At 42.8% G+C, this 16554-nt stretch overlaps 1 protein-coding gene across 1 annotated transcript in view; it reads left to right on the top strand.

Moving 5' to 3' along the window:
* Positions 1 to 13434, top strand: part of TEDC1 (tubulin epsilon and delta complex 1) — a 36500-nt gene extending 23066 nt beyond the window's left edge. The window contains exons 6-8 of the mRNA XM_054980326.1: positions 5601 to 5687; positions 8281 to 8484; positions 12789 to 13434. Of these exons, the coding sequence (XP_054836301.1) occupies positions 5601 to 5687; positions 8281 to 8484; positions 12789 to 13166 (669 nt within the window). The 3' untranslated portion in view covers positions 13167 to 13434. The remainder of the gene's footprint in view (positions 1 to 5600; positions 5688 to 8280; positions 8485 to 12788) is intronic.
* The last annotated feature ends 3120 nt before the right edge of the window (positions 13435 to 16554 follow it).

The raw sequence follows: 16554 nt of genomic DNA, 5'->3' as shown, positions 1-16554 counted from the left end.
GTGCTATGCCTTGCTACAAATGTGCAGACTTCTAGAACTGTCACAAACCGTATGGAGGCCTCTGCACATGTGGCCACCCAGTTTCCGGAAGGCCTCCTAAGGCACTGCTAGCCTTTCCCAGGAACGCTCAGCAAGCCTTTCCTCTGCCCAAGTGCGTTGATGGGATGCTATGGTCAGGGTAGAATACAGTGAACTTTGCAAGTGCTGCTCTGATCCAGAAAAAAATGTGGCTCTCCAGAACCTGGACTGCATTCTGGTTTGGAGGGAACTGGGCAGCATCTTAGCTTTAACCTGTAGTTCCTTGGACCCCACATAACCTTTAAGACTTTCTCCACCTTTCCTTTGGCCTAGCATGATATGCTTGATCAACTGTGCCAATTTGCAACAAAAATGGACAGTTCAGTTTTCATCCTTGAAAAGTTTACAAGACATTGCATGGATGTGATGCATCGAACACCGATTTTTGCATATGGAATTTTAATTGGAGATGCCCCATATGAATATTCTAAGAGCTTCTGGCTGTAAACATTTGATTTTTTTTTTCCAAATCGTAACACTTGGGAGAGCTGCCAAAACATTACATTACATTGCCAGAGACACGAATGACAGCTTGAACAAATTAGAGAGGAAGGGAGGTCTTTCTATGAAAAAACCCTGGGGTTTTGTTGATCTCCAGTTATTTATTTAAAATTCGCTTCTGGTCCCAGCTATAAGACTCGGTGCAGGTTGAAGTGTGTGTGTTTTTAATGAAGTGTAAAAATAAACTCTCAAAACCTAACTAGCTCCTAATAATTTAAAATCCCAGTTACTCCTGCCGCTTGGGACTTGTTTCAGATTCTGAAACAAGTTTTTAGCCTTGCTACAGGGCTTTTTTTCTTAATAGATTCAGCACTGTCACCCTAATTTAAAGCATTAGAGCTAAAAATATTCAGATTCTGCATTATCTGTGAGACAGCTAGCAGAAAAAGATGAGACTAGATCTGACACTCATCAAGGGAGGGGTGGGAAATGCAGGGGGGAAGGGTCTTTTTCACTTGTGTAGGATACTGTTCGTGACGAAGTTAAGTCCAACATTTCCCCTCATTATCAGTCAACATGAACCTACCTGGGAGTAGTTTATTTGGCTATGCCGTTGAGAGCTGCTGTAGCATAGGAGCTAAGTGGTTGGGCTACAAATCAGCATCCTGCTAGTTCAACTCCCACGACTGCCATGAACTCTGCAGGTGGCCTTGGGTAAGCCACTCTTCTCAGCCACAGCTCCCCAGTGGTATCATGGGAATAATAATAACACTGATTTGGTTCACTGTTCTGGGTGGGCACTAAACTGTGCAGAAGGGCGATATATACGCACACTGTTGTTGCTGCTGTTATTATTACATCCTGCACTCTCAGATTTCAATCCAGAGGTAACAGCAACATTATTAAGGACTACTGTAATGATTTGCCATGTAAACAAGTATGTTTGTTTTATTTCTGTATATGAATGTGAAGATTTGAACATGTGTTTACTGTAGTTAGAGGTGCAGGCCTCTGAAGGAAGAAAGAAGAGGGCCAGATGGGTGAGTGGAGCATGCTGAGATTGCTTGTTAGCTGTACCAGAGGGCGTGAACTGCAATTTTTAATCAGAGTGCTGAGGAAAAAGGGTTCATTCTGGCTGTCAGGCAAACTGTCTGGAAGCTTGAGAGCTTCTCATTAAGTCTAACTTAGTCAATCTGTGTGGAGATCAGTGCGTTCTGTTTTGTGGATGAACACAACCTAAGTAGCAGCAGAGGGAAAGTTTAGTTCATTCGGGCAATCTGTGTAGAAGCCTGAGAGAATCTATGTCTGTTGGTTTAGAGGAGAGAGTTATTTATTTATTTTATTTGTTTCAATTTCTATCCCGCTCTCCCCGCACCGGCAGGCTCAGAGCGGATTACACTCCATAAAAACATTACAATAAAATTGCATTTAACAATTTAAAACAACAATAGAAACAGTACAATGTAAATATTTAAAAGATACAAGAAAGCAGCACAGAAGTAATCAAGCAATCTGCCACTCAGCCATCACTTAAAAAGTTCCTTTAAAAGTTCGATGGTTGATGCCTCTAGTAGGGAGGGACCCATTCTCCTCTATTCAGCTGGTCGGGGCCCAGCTCAGCCTCAGCCCATACGCCTGGCGGAACAGCTCTATCTTACAGGCCCAGCAGAAAGATAACAGATCCTACTGGGTCCTGGTCTCATTGAACAGAGTGTTCCACCAGGTTGGGGCCAGGACTGAGAAGGCCGTGGCTCTGGTCAAGACTAGGCGGGCCTCCCTGGGGCCAGGGACCACTAATAGTTGTTTATCACCTGATCGGAGCATCCTCTGGGGCACATAGAGAGGCGGTCCCATAGATATGCTGGTCCCAGGCCGCATAGGGCTTTATAGGCATGTACCAAAACCTTGAATCTGATTTGGTACTCTACTGGCAGCCAATGCAGCTGGCGTAATACCAATGTTATATGTGCACTACTAGGCACTCCGGTGATGACACGCACCACTGCATTTTGGACCAGCTGCAACCGCCGGATCAGACTCAAGGGAAACCCTGCGTAGAGTGCATTACAATAATCTAACCTAGAGGTGACCATTGCCTGAATCACTGTGGTTAAATCGCGGGTTGAAAGATAGGGGTCTAGCTGCCTGGTCTGTTGAAGATGGAAAAAAGAAGACCTGAGAACCTCTGCGACCTGAGCCTCCATTTTCAAGGAGGCATCTAGGATCACCCCCAGGCTCCTGACTCTTGGAACTGGCGTAAGCAAGGGCCGGAAGCCAGAGCCCCAAATCCGCACACCTGCGACTCAAGTACAGGATCTCCATCTTTGTGGGCTTTAATTTGAGCTGACTCTGCTTCAACCATCCAGTCACGGCTTCAAAAGCATGCTCCAGGACATCCGGGCAGAGCCAGGCCAGCCGTCCATCAACAGATATAGCTGGGTGTCATCAGCATACTGGTGACACCCAAGTTTGAGGCTTCACAGCAGCTGGGAGAGGCAGCACATACAGATATTAAACAATAATGGGGAGAGTATTGCCCCCTGCGGCACACTGCATACCAACGGGTGGTGGGATGACAACTTCTCCCCCAGCGCCACCCTCTGTCCCCAACCGTGGAGAAAGGAGACAAGCCACTGTAGTGACATCCCTTGTATCCCCACATCGGTGAGGCGGTGGGTCAAAAGATTGTAATCGACTGTTTTGAACTCTGCCGCAAGATCTAATAGTATCAGCAGTGCCGATCCACCTTGATCCAGGTGTCTGCAAAGATCATCCATGAGGGCGACCAGCAATGTCTCCATCCCTTGTCCTGGGCGGAAGCCGGACTGGAAAGGATCCAGGGCCGAGGCATCCTTCAGGAATCTCTGCAGCTGTTTCTCTGCCGCCCGCTCAGTCACCTTACCCAGAAACGGGAGGTTCAAGACCGGGAGGTAACTGACTGGGTCAGCGGGATCCAATGATGGTTTCTTTAGAAGAGGCCTCACCACCACCACCACCACCACCACCACCGTGTGTGAAGAATTGTGTGGAAAAATAAGTCCTTGTGACTGGGTTTGTGAACTTACCTTTAAGAACACTTGACTGTTTTGAAGCTCCCAAGCTTATAAAGCTGTTCTGGAAGTAATACTCTTCTCATTACTCTGCAACCATCTCATATATGTACTTACAAATAAATTCCACTTCTGGTTAAGCAAAACACCCGTTTCATCCCTTTCCCTCAAAATTTTTATCTTCACTGTTTTGGTGCTTGAAAATGTGAGTGTGTTGGGGGGGAGACCGGGGTCTACCATGCTGCACAATCTGGAGCCAAGCCCAGCAGCAATATTTAAAGAGCTACAACTGCTTTTAAAATGCTGGCTAGACAAGAGGCCACTGTCACTTGTAGTTTGGTTCTGTCCGATTGCCTTTTAAAGCCATCTATGCTCGTAGCCATCATTAAATGGAGACCCCACCAACCCAATGGGGGTACAGAGCAGCTTTTCACATGGTTCTCTTTTCTTCCTCTTTATCTTCATGACAGCTACCCTGTGAGGTAAGTTATGCTAAGAGTGTGTGATGGGCCCAACGTCACCCCGTTTGCTTCCTGGGCCTACCAGATGCTAGTCTGACATTCTGAACCAATACACTATACCATTCATGTGTCTGTCTTGACTCCTAGCTCGAGCAAAGGCTTGGATGGACTCTGCAGGGTCACTCCTTTGCTAAGCCTGTAATTGACTAGTGGCTACACTGACCTGTGTGCCTCTGGCAGCTGTGGGGTTGCCCCCTCTCTCACCAGGCTCCTGCACCTTCACAAACTGCTTAGCAGGCTGTTATTTGACCAGCACAGATGTACCTTGATCCTGCCATGGTCGTTTTTGATGCGGCATTTGTTGTGTGTGTGGCGGGGGCAGGGGGGGGATGAGCTTTCACTTAACGGAAGGGAATAGCCCAAATACAGGTTTATGGCCTCAGTAAGAGCCAGGCAATCCATAGCATGGTAGGCTAGCTAAGAATGTGAATTACGAAACAGAGGTTCTCAGTTCAAATCATTTGGTGGCCTGTGCCAAGCTACTCAGGCCCAACTTTTCGGTTTGCTAAAAGGCAGCTGATAAAGGGTTGAACAGAATATTACAATAATATATTCGAGGCACTTAAGCCTTATGCAAATGTTCAATATAATAATAATTGCTTTAGTTTTATTTCTGTAAAGCAGGGGTCTGCAACCTTTTACAATTAAAGAGCCAAATTATGGCAACATTTGGAGCAAGAGATTAACAATAAAGAATATATGAGAGCCATGTGCATAACTGAAAATATGCAACTTAATATTACTGACAGGTAACCTCTTGATTAATAATCCATAAATTCCTGCAGCCCCAAAATTAATAGTTGTGTTGTGTATTTTAAGAAGTGGTACACCTGAGATCCATCTGACAAAATACACAGGAGCACCCTGTATGATTGTTTCAGTGAACTGGCATAAATCTGTGCATGTTTCATACTTAGATTACTGGCAACTATTTGCCGATTATTTCCCTTTTTGTAAAGTAGGTCTAAGAAGTCCTTTACTCTTATAAAAATTTTTGTTTTCTAGTTACTCTAGCATCACGTTTATCCTTCCAATGTACCTTAATGATTTAATTTTCTTTTTAAAAAGAACCATGGCTTGGATCTCACCTAGCTTTCCACCGACACGTGGGTGGGGGCAAGTTTTCCCAATCCCTCTCCTCCTGCAGGAGACCGCTGATTCCACCCCCCCCCCCCCCGCTATTCCTGGGAATTCCCCATCCTCTAGGAGCAGCATTTCAGGATGTGTTTGGGGCTACCACAACTGGGAGCTATCAGCAAAAATTGTCCCGACTCCTGCACCCATGGAAATCTAGATGGGATTCAAGCCAATATTTGGTTCCGTACTGAGTCACATTTGGCTCTAGAGCCATAACTTGCAGCCCCCAGCATAAAGTAATACAATTTTGTCTTCAGGATCAGGGAGCTGTTTTCAGAATTGCAGTGGTGTAGAATTGTATGAAGCTGAGAGAGGCCCTCTCACTGCAGTTACAGACCAGTAATAATGCCAAACTGTTTTTCCCCCCTCCCAGATGTTGCAGTTAATGGAGTCTGAAAGCTCCCGATTGGAAGCCTTTCTCAAGTGGAAACCCTTGGAGCTGGTGTATTGGCATTGGATGGTATGGTGCAAATGTTTTTACTTTAAACCTTTTATACTGCCTTTCTCAAATTCAGGGTGGCATATGCCAGTCAATAGATAATATGCACATCAAAATAAAATTAATACTGTGAAATGTAGTATAATTTTGTCTTAGTTTTAAAAATAACGTACATAAACTTCCTTTGCTCTCTCCTCCTTCCAGATAGGCATCAAATGCAGAGCGCAGTAAGAAGGGGGAGAGGCAAATGATTGTGAACAATACATTTTATTAAGTGTCTAATAAAACTTAGGCAATGTACAAGAGAATCTACATTTACATAAAATATTTCTATTCTACCTTTTCCCCAGAAGGCTTGAGTTGGCTCAAATATGCAGATAAATGATGATAATAGTTAAAACCATCCACAGTTAAACATTGATTAAAAATATACTACCAAAAATTTTAGCAAAAATGGGAACTCCTATGTTGATGTTATATCTTTTATTGATTTTTTTTTAACAAAGTCCAGTGGCAGGGGGAAATGGCAGCTGTGTAGGGATGAGGTTAGGGAAATTTTCCCTGTGGATGCTCTGTTGCCACGGTGAATGCAGCTAAAATTATCTCCATTCTGGAAGCAGCTCAGCATACAGATTCCAGGGTCGTGGGGTTTGGGGGGAGGCATCCCCTGTCCTCCAGGAGCAGCATTTGGGGATTAATGGGCTGGAGTGGGAGGGGACAGACAAGGGGAATCCCATTCTAGTAATGGAAGTGCTTTCTGTTAGCAGATATGATCGTCTGGATCCAAGCCAGTGTTTGTTCAGTCATTTAGTTGCTTATCATTGTCTCGACTGCACAATGAGATTCCAGCTGATAGGAGAAAACCTCCTTTCATTCATTATCACAAATAGAAATGCCTGTTCTTCCTTTATGCCTTTTAAAATATGGCAGTACGTAGTTTGCTATAATCAAAATGGCTTTTTCAAAGAGAGATACTTAAATGTCAGTACCATTACAGGGCACTAAATTTTGGGAACTGCCTGAAATTGCAGTCGGGTAGCATATTTGGAATTGCAGATTTCCCTGAATGGCACTGAATTATGTGAAAAATCAATAAGATAGCATGAGAAACAAGTATATCCATTCTGCTTAAATATGACCCTTCAATACTTTTTCAGCTGTAGGAAATTGTTTTCACATAATGACTATTTAAAACCAGTGGCATCTAGCGATAAGTTTCTTCTAAATAGTACTGGGATAAAGTGTCTTCCCATAAAATACTTCCCAAGCTTAAAAACATGTGTACTGAATTATGTGTTGTCTTTAAGGTTTATAACCAAAACTTGTAAAAGATTTTGAAATCCTAGGAATTTTTAAGAAGCTAGAAAATTCCTAAGAAAGAATGTGGGTTTACCAACCAGATCCCAGAATTTCTTCATCCCGGTTACTATCCAATTTAAATACTTACAGTGAATTCAAGAAGCTACTTGATTGTTTTCACACTTCGTTAATTAGCAAGTTATTACCTAATTTAATAATTTAAGGAACTAAGCTCAATGTTCAAGTTACCTGAATTAGTAAGTGTAGGAATTTCATTTTCAGGAACATCTGTCTTTTAAAAGCGGATGGTGGTACAGGGTTCTCTCAACCCTTCCCCCAGAGATCAGAGTAGAAATTATCCAATTGGGGAAAACAACCATTGGTTAGCACTCCGTTGTTTTCCTCCATGAACTCTCCTCTGATTTCAGAGGTCAGTGGGTCTAATTTCTGTCATTAACTGGGGCGCCACATTAAAGCACATGCTGCAAACCACATTAATTGGGATGATTTGCTGTGGGCTGTTAATGATTGTGGCAGAGATGTGTTAGCATCTAATGTTCTAGTGGAGCCTTAGCCTGCATGGGTATAGGGTGACGGCTTAAGTTGGTGGTGCATGAGAAAACTCTGCTGTATTGTGGCTCTAAAACCATTTTAAAAACAGGGCAGGTAAGTTTCTGAGTAAGAAGGAGCTGGTGCCCACACCTGCTGACTTGATCGCCACCAGTGAGACAGTTCTGAGGTGTAGGCCAGAATTTGGATTCCAGGAATGAGCTTGGAAAGACTAGAGTAACACATGCTCCTTGATGCAGAGGAGCATGCTCCTTGGTTTCCAGTTTGATAACCTGGTCCTACAAGCGAAAAACAACAACATCTTTTGGTGGGTGAGACTGACCATGATTGGTTATTGCACCCTGTAAACTTGTTAGAACAAGGACACTGCTGTACAGTGCTGATACTGTGTCAGTGTGTGATCTTCTGAACCTAGCGGACTTGTGTTCCTTCCTGTTGGGGCAGCTGTAGCACCATTCCCATGTGCAAGAACATAGCAATCCCCTTTGCTGGGAATGAGCTGCCTTGTATTTTCTGAGGACAGAATCTGTGTCTCTTGAGAACTGCATATTATTTGACAAATAGGTAATGTAATCTTGCCTTGTTTTAGTATCTAAAATTCACTAGGTCAGGTCTAATTCACCTTGTTTTAAAATGTATCATTTTTAGGTCAAGTATGGTAGCGAGCCTCTGTACAAAACTATGGACTGCAAAAGAAAGTAATGAACCTTTGAAATCTCCCCCCCCCCCCCAACCACTCCTTCAGGAATCGGTTTTGGGTCCTGAAGCGGAAGAGACAAGACATCACAACGAACGTCACAAATGCATTATTTCACCAAGCTCTGGCGTGACATGCTACAGTGTTGACAGGATTGCGGAAGAAATTGGCAGATGCAAGAAAGATCTGCTGGCCCTCGGTGACATGGTGCGTGAACTCGTAAGGTGCAGGAAACTGAGCTGCCAAGGAAAGGTAAGGGTCGATCAGAAAGTTGGCTTTACTGAAGTCGGAATTCTCTTTTAGAGCCTCCGTTTGTTCTCCTCCCACTTCCGTAAAAGACATCGAAGACCTGAATCACGTGACATTAGTTAGAGAACTCATATCATCAACCCCCCTACTTCTTCTGCTGCATGTTCTAACAAATTTGACTGAGCAGATTGTGATATATTTAGGTACAGTTTGCAGGGTCCATCAGTTAAAAGTCAGGAAGGGTTAGCTGGGCTGGTTCTGCCACCTTTGGACCATCCTCCCAAGAAAACCCAGAGATGCCTCTTTGGCATTTTATCAGGGCTCTAAACTTTGCTTGTGCGCTCACGACAGCAATGAAGCCAACATTGACTGAATGGGCCACATACATTCCTAAACAATACTTTCTCCTAACTATATCCAGACATATGAGGGATACAAGCAAGGTGGAAATGTTGTCCATTGTGCAGTTCAGATTGAGCATAATGCCTAACAAAACCAATTCTAGAGTTTATACCAGAGATCTTAAATGAACAGACGTTACCTGTCAGATTTAAGAGAACAGATATTACCAGATTGTGCCTGTGCCCTTTCCAAAGATGGGCTGTGCTTCCTTGCTGTCACAGGCCTAAAGCCAGGATTTCATGCGCTAGGAGAATACCAGAGATGCTACCCATGTAGTTGCCACCTTTCGGGTCAAGGGCATATACTTTCACCTAACTGCAGTACTGAGGAACAGAGTTTGCCGCCTTCCAGATTCCTGAGCAGAAAGATCTGCTACATAAGCAGCACAGAGCTCCTATCCAGTTTTCTCCTGTCTTCTCTGTAATGTGCTTGGAAACATCAGATGGGGAAGCTGGAATGTTGTTGAGTAAACGGATGTGATGGTGAGCCCGTCATCTGAGAAGGGAAAGCACGGATATGTCTTACCTCTTCCACTTTACCAAAATCTTTAGGCTGTGTGATGGCAACAAAGGCATTGAAAACTAGAGGGATGCAACTCATTTACAAGATATATCCTCAGTATGAGAAGTTATCTGCTCATCTGCTGGGAGTTGGTCCCTTCTGAGGGTTTGTATCCCACTGTCTCAATAGGATGCCCCCCGCTAATATTCTTGTTCTCTGCAATATCACAGAGACACCAGCACTTGATTATCTCCAAACAAATTCTTGTGTCTTAATTGAGTTTTTGTTGTTGATTTGGTTTGCTTTTGTTTTGAGAAGAATCTCGTTTTGTGTTTTGCCTTAATGTGCTTAGCATCTCTGCGTTTTGCTCTCTTTCACCATTCTTGTGTTTTCTCATTCGTCAATAGTTATATTAAGGAATCGTTGCAGTCACTCAGCTGGGTTCATTTAAAAACCAGATTTGTTGGTAAAGATTAGGAGAGACTTACTGACTTACTTGGATTTTTTAATCTCACCTTCTTTCAAAGTGCAGATAATATTTGGCTATATTTTTCCCCGTTGATGTGTTTCACTTCGGTGCCTTGCATTCCCTGACAGAAACTGAGGACATTTGTTTTGTAAAAGCTTTCAGAGTCCCAAAAGGACTCAGAAGCGTACAATATACAATGCAAGAGAACTAATTTGAGTACACAATGGCTGTGCTTTCTCTTACTATTTCTGGGCACTCTACTCGTAATGCAGTTCTTTCTTTCCAGCATCCAGCTTCAAAACTTAGATTAAGTCACCTTTCAAAGGGTTCTGTTTTCTTCTGTTAAGAACCACCTGTTTTGGGATGAAATCAGCCTTCTGCAGTCCCACAGCCTCCTGCTTTTCAATGTGTCTCAAAATAACAATTAATGCTCCTGAGGTGGCTTTGAATGAAACACCTTGCTTCAAAATGTATGTGCCAGGGCTGCGCATATTGTTCACTAATTGCAGGAAATCACTGATCCTGACGCGATCCAGGGCCCAAAGGGTGTGGTTTGGTGCATTTAAGACTGCCCTGATTTGGAAATGGGGAAATGTTAATGTCATTTGGGAGCCATGACTTTGTCAGTGGAAGCTGTGAAACTTTACAAAATGGTGGGTGGATGCCATTTGTTTGGACTTAGGAATGGTTATGCTTTAACTTTCAGCACTTTGTGATGGATAATGGGGGAAGATTGTAATTTTGAGGTAGGCTGTGTGCTGGGTGTAATTTTGAGGTAGGCTGTGTGCTGGGTGGTAAGAGTTCCCTGTTTGCTTGGGAAGGTTCTCCCTTGCATATGTTCTTGCTGTGATTATGAATGTACATGCTGTCAAGTCGCAGACAACTTATGGCAATCTCAACAGGAGGCTTTAAAGGGACGTGAGAAGCAGGGGTGGTTTGCCATTGCCTTCCTCTGCAGAGCCCTCCTTAGTGGTTCCCCATTCAAGTACCAGCCCTGCTTAGCTTCCAAGAGCCGACACGATCAGGCTGTACCGTGCAGCCTTCCCTCCCTCTTGGTGTGATTAGCTATCAGAAATGAGTTTGTCTTACCAAAACACAGCAAGATGCAGCTCCTGGATGCAGAAATTAGGAAGCCATACCAGGGAGTGCATGTCAGCCTGAATTAATTCACTTCAGCAGAACCTGAAGACAGTGAGCTTCAAGGATCCTAAGGGGCTTAGCTAGGCAGGTCTCAGAACCATTAGCTATCCTATTTGAAGACTCGTAAAATGATGGTCAGGAAAGAATATTCTGCAACCTAGTTTGTTTACCCAACTCGTGAATTACAAATAATTTTTTTCTTATGTATGTATTATTTACCGTTTCCAGTAAATGATTTGGAACATCACATGTACATCACTCCTCATTCAGATAGATGACGTCTTACATCCCTTCCCTGACTGGACTGATTTTGTATGTGGCAGAATTCCTTGCAGAATTCCTTAAACTAGATACAGAGATGTGAATGTATTGGTTTTTCAAAATGTCCTTGGTATTTTACTCAAGTAAAATAGGGTATATAACACATATAACAGGATGATAACACACGCGCTTAGCTGTTGTGTGCAAGCCTATGCAGATTTCTAAGATGTGCTTAAGTTATGTGTAGATCTTTAGATCCACAATCATATCCTGAAATCTTCAGTCTTCTTTCTGAAGCATACAGCATTTTAGTAAATTAACAGCTCAGTCTGGGTGCAGGACCTGAAAGCATCCAGGGAGCCAGTGTTTCTCCAAGCATGGACACACTTCCTGGACCTATTTGCAGCCTTTGATACAGAACACCATGCCATCTTGTTGAGATGTTTGGAGGCAGAAGTAGGTATCAGGGGATGTACATTGGTCTGGTTTAAGTTGGTGACCAGCTATCTTCAGTGAGAATTGTCTTGCAGGGTTCCACAGGGTGCAGTCTTACCCCCATGCTATTCACCCTCTAACTAAGAGAAATCATTTGTAGCTGTGGTACTGGATGTCATCAATATGCAGATAATACCCAGCTCTGTATCTCTCCTGGTGATGCAGTAGAGGCCCTAAGTCGCTGCCTGACATCTATGATAAAGTGACTGAAAGCAAGCAAGTTGAAATTGAAGCCAGACAAGACAGAGATGATCCTGGTTGGGAAGGCAGAGATCTTGAAGGATATTGTGCTTCCCACCTTCAATGGGGTTTCAGTTGACACTTGCAGGCTCAGTTAAGAGTATAGGGCTTATACTAGATCCAGAACTACAGCTAGAGAAGGAAGTAAATGCAGCTGGGGGAAAAGTCTTTCTCCCAACTCAGCCTGAAAGATGGCCGCCAACCTTGACATGACTGAGCTGCCTACCTGGATTCACACTACAGTTACATTGAGACCAGAATGCTGTAATGCACTCTATATATTATTTATAGTTCACCTTTCTCTCTGGGACTGAAGGAGGATTACTCCTCGAGTCTCAGTGAGAAGGGTGAACTACAAATAACAACAAATAATATAAATAAATAAATATCCACTGGCAGAGCACCCCTGTGGCTCTGCATGCTGGCATGGCAACAGTGTGAAGCAGTGCTGGCATAAACCACGACCTACAGTGAAATCTCTTAGCATTGTCTTTCATTTGATTGCTACATACCAGGTGGGTGACATGAGGTTTATGAATTTAGAGTTTGATGTCTGTATGTTTTATAGTTTACACCACCTCTTAAACCCTTATTGTATAAATTCATTATCACTTACTACTATAAGAGAGGGAAAAGTACAAAAACGATAATGGTAAACCAAAATGGTCGTGGGGATTGGGTTTCCACTGGCACCCAGATTTCCACTGAACTCTCCCTGTCTTCCAGCTCATACAATGAAGCTCTGTTTTAGCTTTGCTGTTTTGGCGAACACAACCTGATCATTGTTTTCTCTTCACAGGTCGAAGCAAGAAAGCAAGAACTGGGTGAAAAGGAGTTCTGCAGGACTGTCCAAAGAGCACAAGAAACCGTGAGGCGGAAACTATCGGATCTTAGAGGCCAGAGTAGTCCCTGTGGAGTCGATGAAGTGCATGGCCCATACAGGCTTGTTTTTACAGGCAAGTGTTCGCGCACCATTAAAACTGGTTTCGCCCGGCCAGAACCCAAGAAAACTGTTGTGGAAGGAGTCACTGCAACCAGTGTAATCAGTGAGCTGAGGAAGAGAAAAATCAGACTGACGGCAGAACTGAAGCAGCGGCAGGAAGTGTGTCGGCGGAAGGTCGGCAAAGCTATCGAGGGGCTTGGTCAAGTGCTTTTAATCGCCCCAATGAAAAGATGAAGAGCAAGTGAATGCAGACCAGTTGTCGAATTCGGTGAGATAAATTTCAGAAGACAGGGTGTGAGGAGCAGGCTTTTACCTTGAACGCAGACACTTAATTTTGAAAACTCAGACTTGGGCCATGTATTAAGGTTATTTGCCTGTCTTGTTAGTATCTCTTTCCTTCTTTGAAGGATGGCTGTTGTGCTATTTTTAATTTATTACTGTGATTTTCTGTGTGTACTTTTGGATCTTACTGCAGAATGTATTTTTTAACAATATTATGTACATTTCCCTAATATATATATATATATATTATATATATTATATATAATATATATATTATATATATATATATATATTAGCAGCCATTTGGTTGTAGGTGGAAATTGCATCTCCCTTCCACCACTCATTTCCAGTGTTCGATAAAGTGCTCTGGATCTTTTTGCTAAAGCCTCCTGAACAAGAGAAATTGCAATAAATTACAAAGCTGAGTATCTGAGCAGGTGAGAGGCATTGGTTCTAAAAGCTCAGGTAAAAAGCGGTGCCTCTAGGCAGCATTGTTGAAAACAGATGGAAAGCACTACAGATGGTTAACATTGGCGGTAACCTCAACCCGTTGAGATTGCTCTTTGGGATCACACTGATTTCTAAGTGGCTGATGAGCAATTAGGGTGGAGGGTTACACTTCGGGATTTTTCCCTCCAGTCCATGCACACCATAAAGACAGGCGATTTTTTTAAAAAAAAGTTTTCTATGTTCTATAGGGATCTGAGGGAAAACACACCCATATTTTGGAATGTAGAAACAAACAGAATTAGAAACTCATTCAAAACAAGCCCTGTATATATTTATTGTAGTTTTAACTTTTCAGCACAGTTAGGGATAGTTCTCAAGGTGGTGTGGAGAGTGCCCTCAAGTCACAGCTCAGTTACAGTGACCCCTGGTGGATTTTTCACAGCAAGATACTAACAGAGGTAGTTTGCCATTGCCTGCCTCTGCAACCCTGTCTCCCATCCAATTCCTAATCAAGGCTGACCCTGCTTAGCTTCTGAGATCTGACTAGCTTCTGAGCTTCTGAGATCTGTCCAGGTCCAGGCAGTTCTCAAGGAATGGCTGTTAATTTGTTGTTTGATGTAGCAATACAGAGAGACAGTTTTTCCAGCTTCCCTGATCCTTGTGGTTGCAAAAGTAGATACTGTGGGATTTAAAATAATAAAGTTGAGGAGGAACAATCTCCCAGCTTCTTCTATGCCTTGGAAGTGTACCATATTCAATGAACGATCATTGAAGCAATGCCTCTAGTTTAAAAAGAGATAAATCTTAATTGGAGTGAAACTGAAAGAAGCCAGCCATTCTTAGTTAAAGTTCCTTGTTCAAGCTCCTGCAATAGCTGAAAGCTGGCTATTATTGACAAATTATAGATGACCTCAAGTTAAAACTCACGTGTGGATAAAAGACAGTTAAACATTTAAAAAGGTTGCAAGAATTTGGTAGAAATCCTAATTAGAAATAAGTTCAGTCTTATTCAATGGAAAGTGTTTTTAGGATTGCAGCTTTTGTCTTGGAGATTTTTTCATCTTTAATGCAGAGGTTTCATATGGAATTTTATATTGTTCCAGTCTGGATTTTAAAATAAGAAATAGGATGTAATAATCGCTGTTTAAGCCACTTTCTTTTTCCTTTGCAGAATTTAAATTGCTTTTTATTTTCTGTCTCCCTGGTCTTTTCTACTTCAGCCAAGTTATTTGCAAGATACAAACTAAGAATAGAAATGGGTTAGATATTTTTAAATGGTGCTTTTTCCCCCTATTAACTTCAAGCCAGTAGCACTGAGAATATTGAAAGGTGATTTCTGTTAGCATTGCTGGGCGTTCAATACTGGGGCGGAAATCCATATATCTCCCAAATTCCACTGTTGAGGAAGTCTTAGTGAAATAAAAATTAAACATCTGGTACTCATGATTTCCACTGTACTTTCCCCATGCAATAGATTATCCCAGATATATATATGATTCCCATGTGATATATATATTTTAGGGGTTCTTGTAGCTGGGAAGAATTTTTGAAGTACCTGAGATGAAATTTAGTTTGAGTCACTTTTTTAATCTTGGTGTTTGGCCACCATTTTAAAAAATGACAGCCAAAACTAATGAGGTAAGTTAAGGTCAATATTTTGGTACTTACGTGATTGATTTTGAATTACTACAATACTTGGATATTGCAATAACTTACAAATCTCATTTGTCTTTCAGTGAATAATACTCCATTGTTTGGCAGGTCCGAGCCTTTAAACACAAAAAATCATTATTGGTTTAATCATATATATATATATGAAGCTTGTGGGGGATGTTTTGGCAGACCTGTTTTGCTTCTTAAATCTGTTGAGCTGCTAAAGAAGAAATTTAGCCTCCTGAGTCACCTTTCTAATCTTGGTATTCAATTGCCTTATTAAAAAATGCTGGCAGCGGCTAACAAGATGAATAAATGTCAGTATCTCAGTCCCCGTGAAGACAGTTTTGAATTGCTAAATGATTTTAAATTTACTTACGGGTGGGAAAATACCTAAACATTTAGTGCAGCTGTTCTTTAAATATAAGACAGAAACATTACTAGCCTCATTCTAAAATGTTAAATATCATGTGTATTGTCCAAGTAAAGAAGTTGTTACAGATGTGATAGATGGCTGTCGGAAAGTTACTGGCCCAAAGAAGATGCCCTTGAATCTGTTAGTTGAAGAACAAGTACAAATATATTGAAGAGGCCTTTTGTAAGGATAAGGAGAGCCTCATGTCAAAGGGGCTTGCGTGGCAGGGGTGGGTTAGAGAGGGCCAAATAGTCCCAGAAAAGGGACCTGCCTCAGCTTGCCATGCTCCCCCCCCCCCATGAAGGAGCAAAACAAGCCCAACTAGCCCTGGGCAGGACATACTTGGCTAGGCTGTGGGGCCAGGTGGTGTGAGCCCAGGCTTTTCCCAGCCCCTCCTTCACCAAGTTGAGTGAGAATGTCCCTTGCCATGGCAAAGCCAGGCTGGGTGGGACATTCCTCCCTATGGCGAGAGAAGGGTGGGTGCTGCAAAGTATGAGACCACACATGTCCGTCAGTGTGCTGGGCAGTGCGAGTCCAGGCTAAATGTCTACTTTTCTCTGCTTCTGACTCACAGCAGCAGGGACTCATGTCAACCTCTCTCTTTGGGCCAGAGTGGCCCCAGCGGTCGGCAGGGGGGTCACCCTCAGGCCATTTGCCCACCAGGATCTTTCTGGTGGACTTGACGTCCAATCCATCCCTGTAATAAGGTGGGTTTCACAGGAAGACAATGTCTTATTTCACTTCTTTAGGAAACTAATGCAGATAGTGATCTTGAAGGATTATCTGGTGCTGCAGGGGTGTCACTGACATGGTTGAGCATTT

The sequence above is a fragment of the Eublepharis macularius genome, chromosome 5 (genome assembly GCF_028583425.1).
Source record: "Eublepharis macularius isolate TG4126 chromosome 5, MPM_Emac_v1.0, whole genome shotgun sequence".
Classification (NCBI taxonomy): Eukaryota; Metazoa; Chordata; class Lepidosauria; order Squamata; family Eublepharidae; genus Eublepharis; species Eublepharis macularius.
This window is presented reverse-complemented; position numbering and strand designations above follow the sequence as displayed.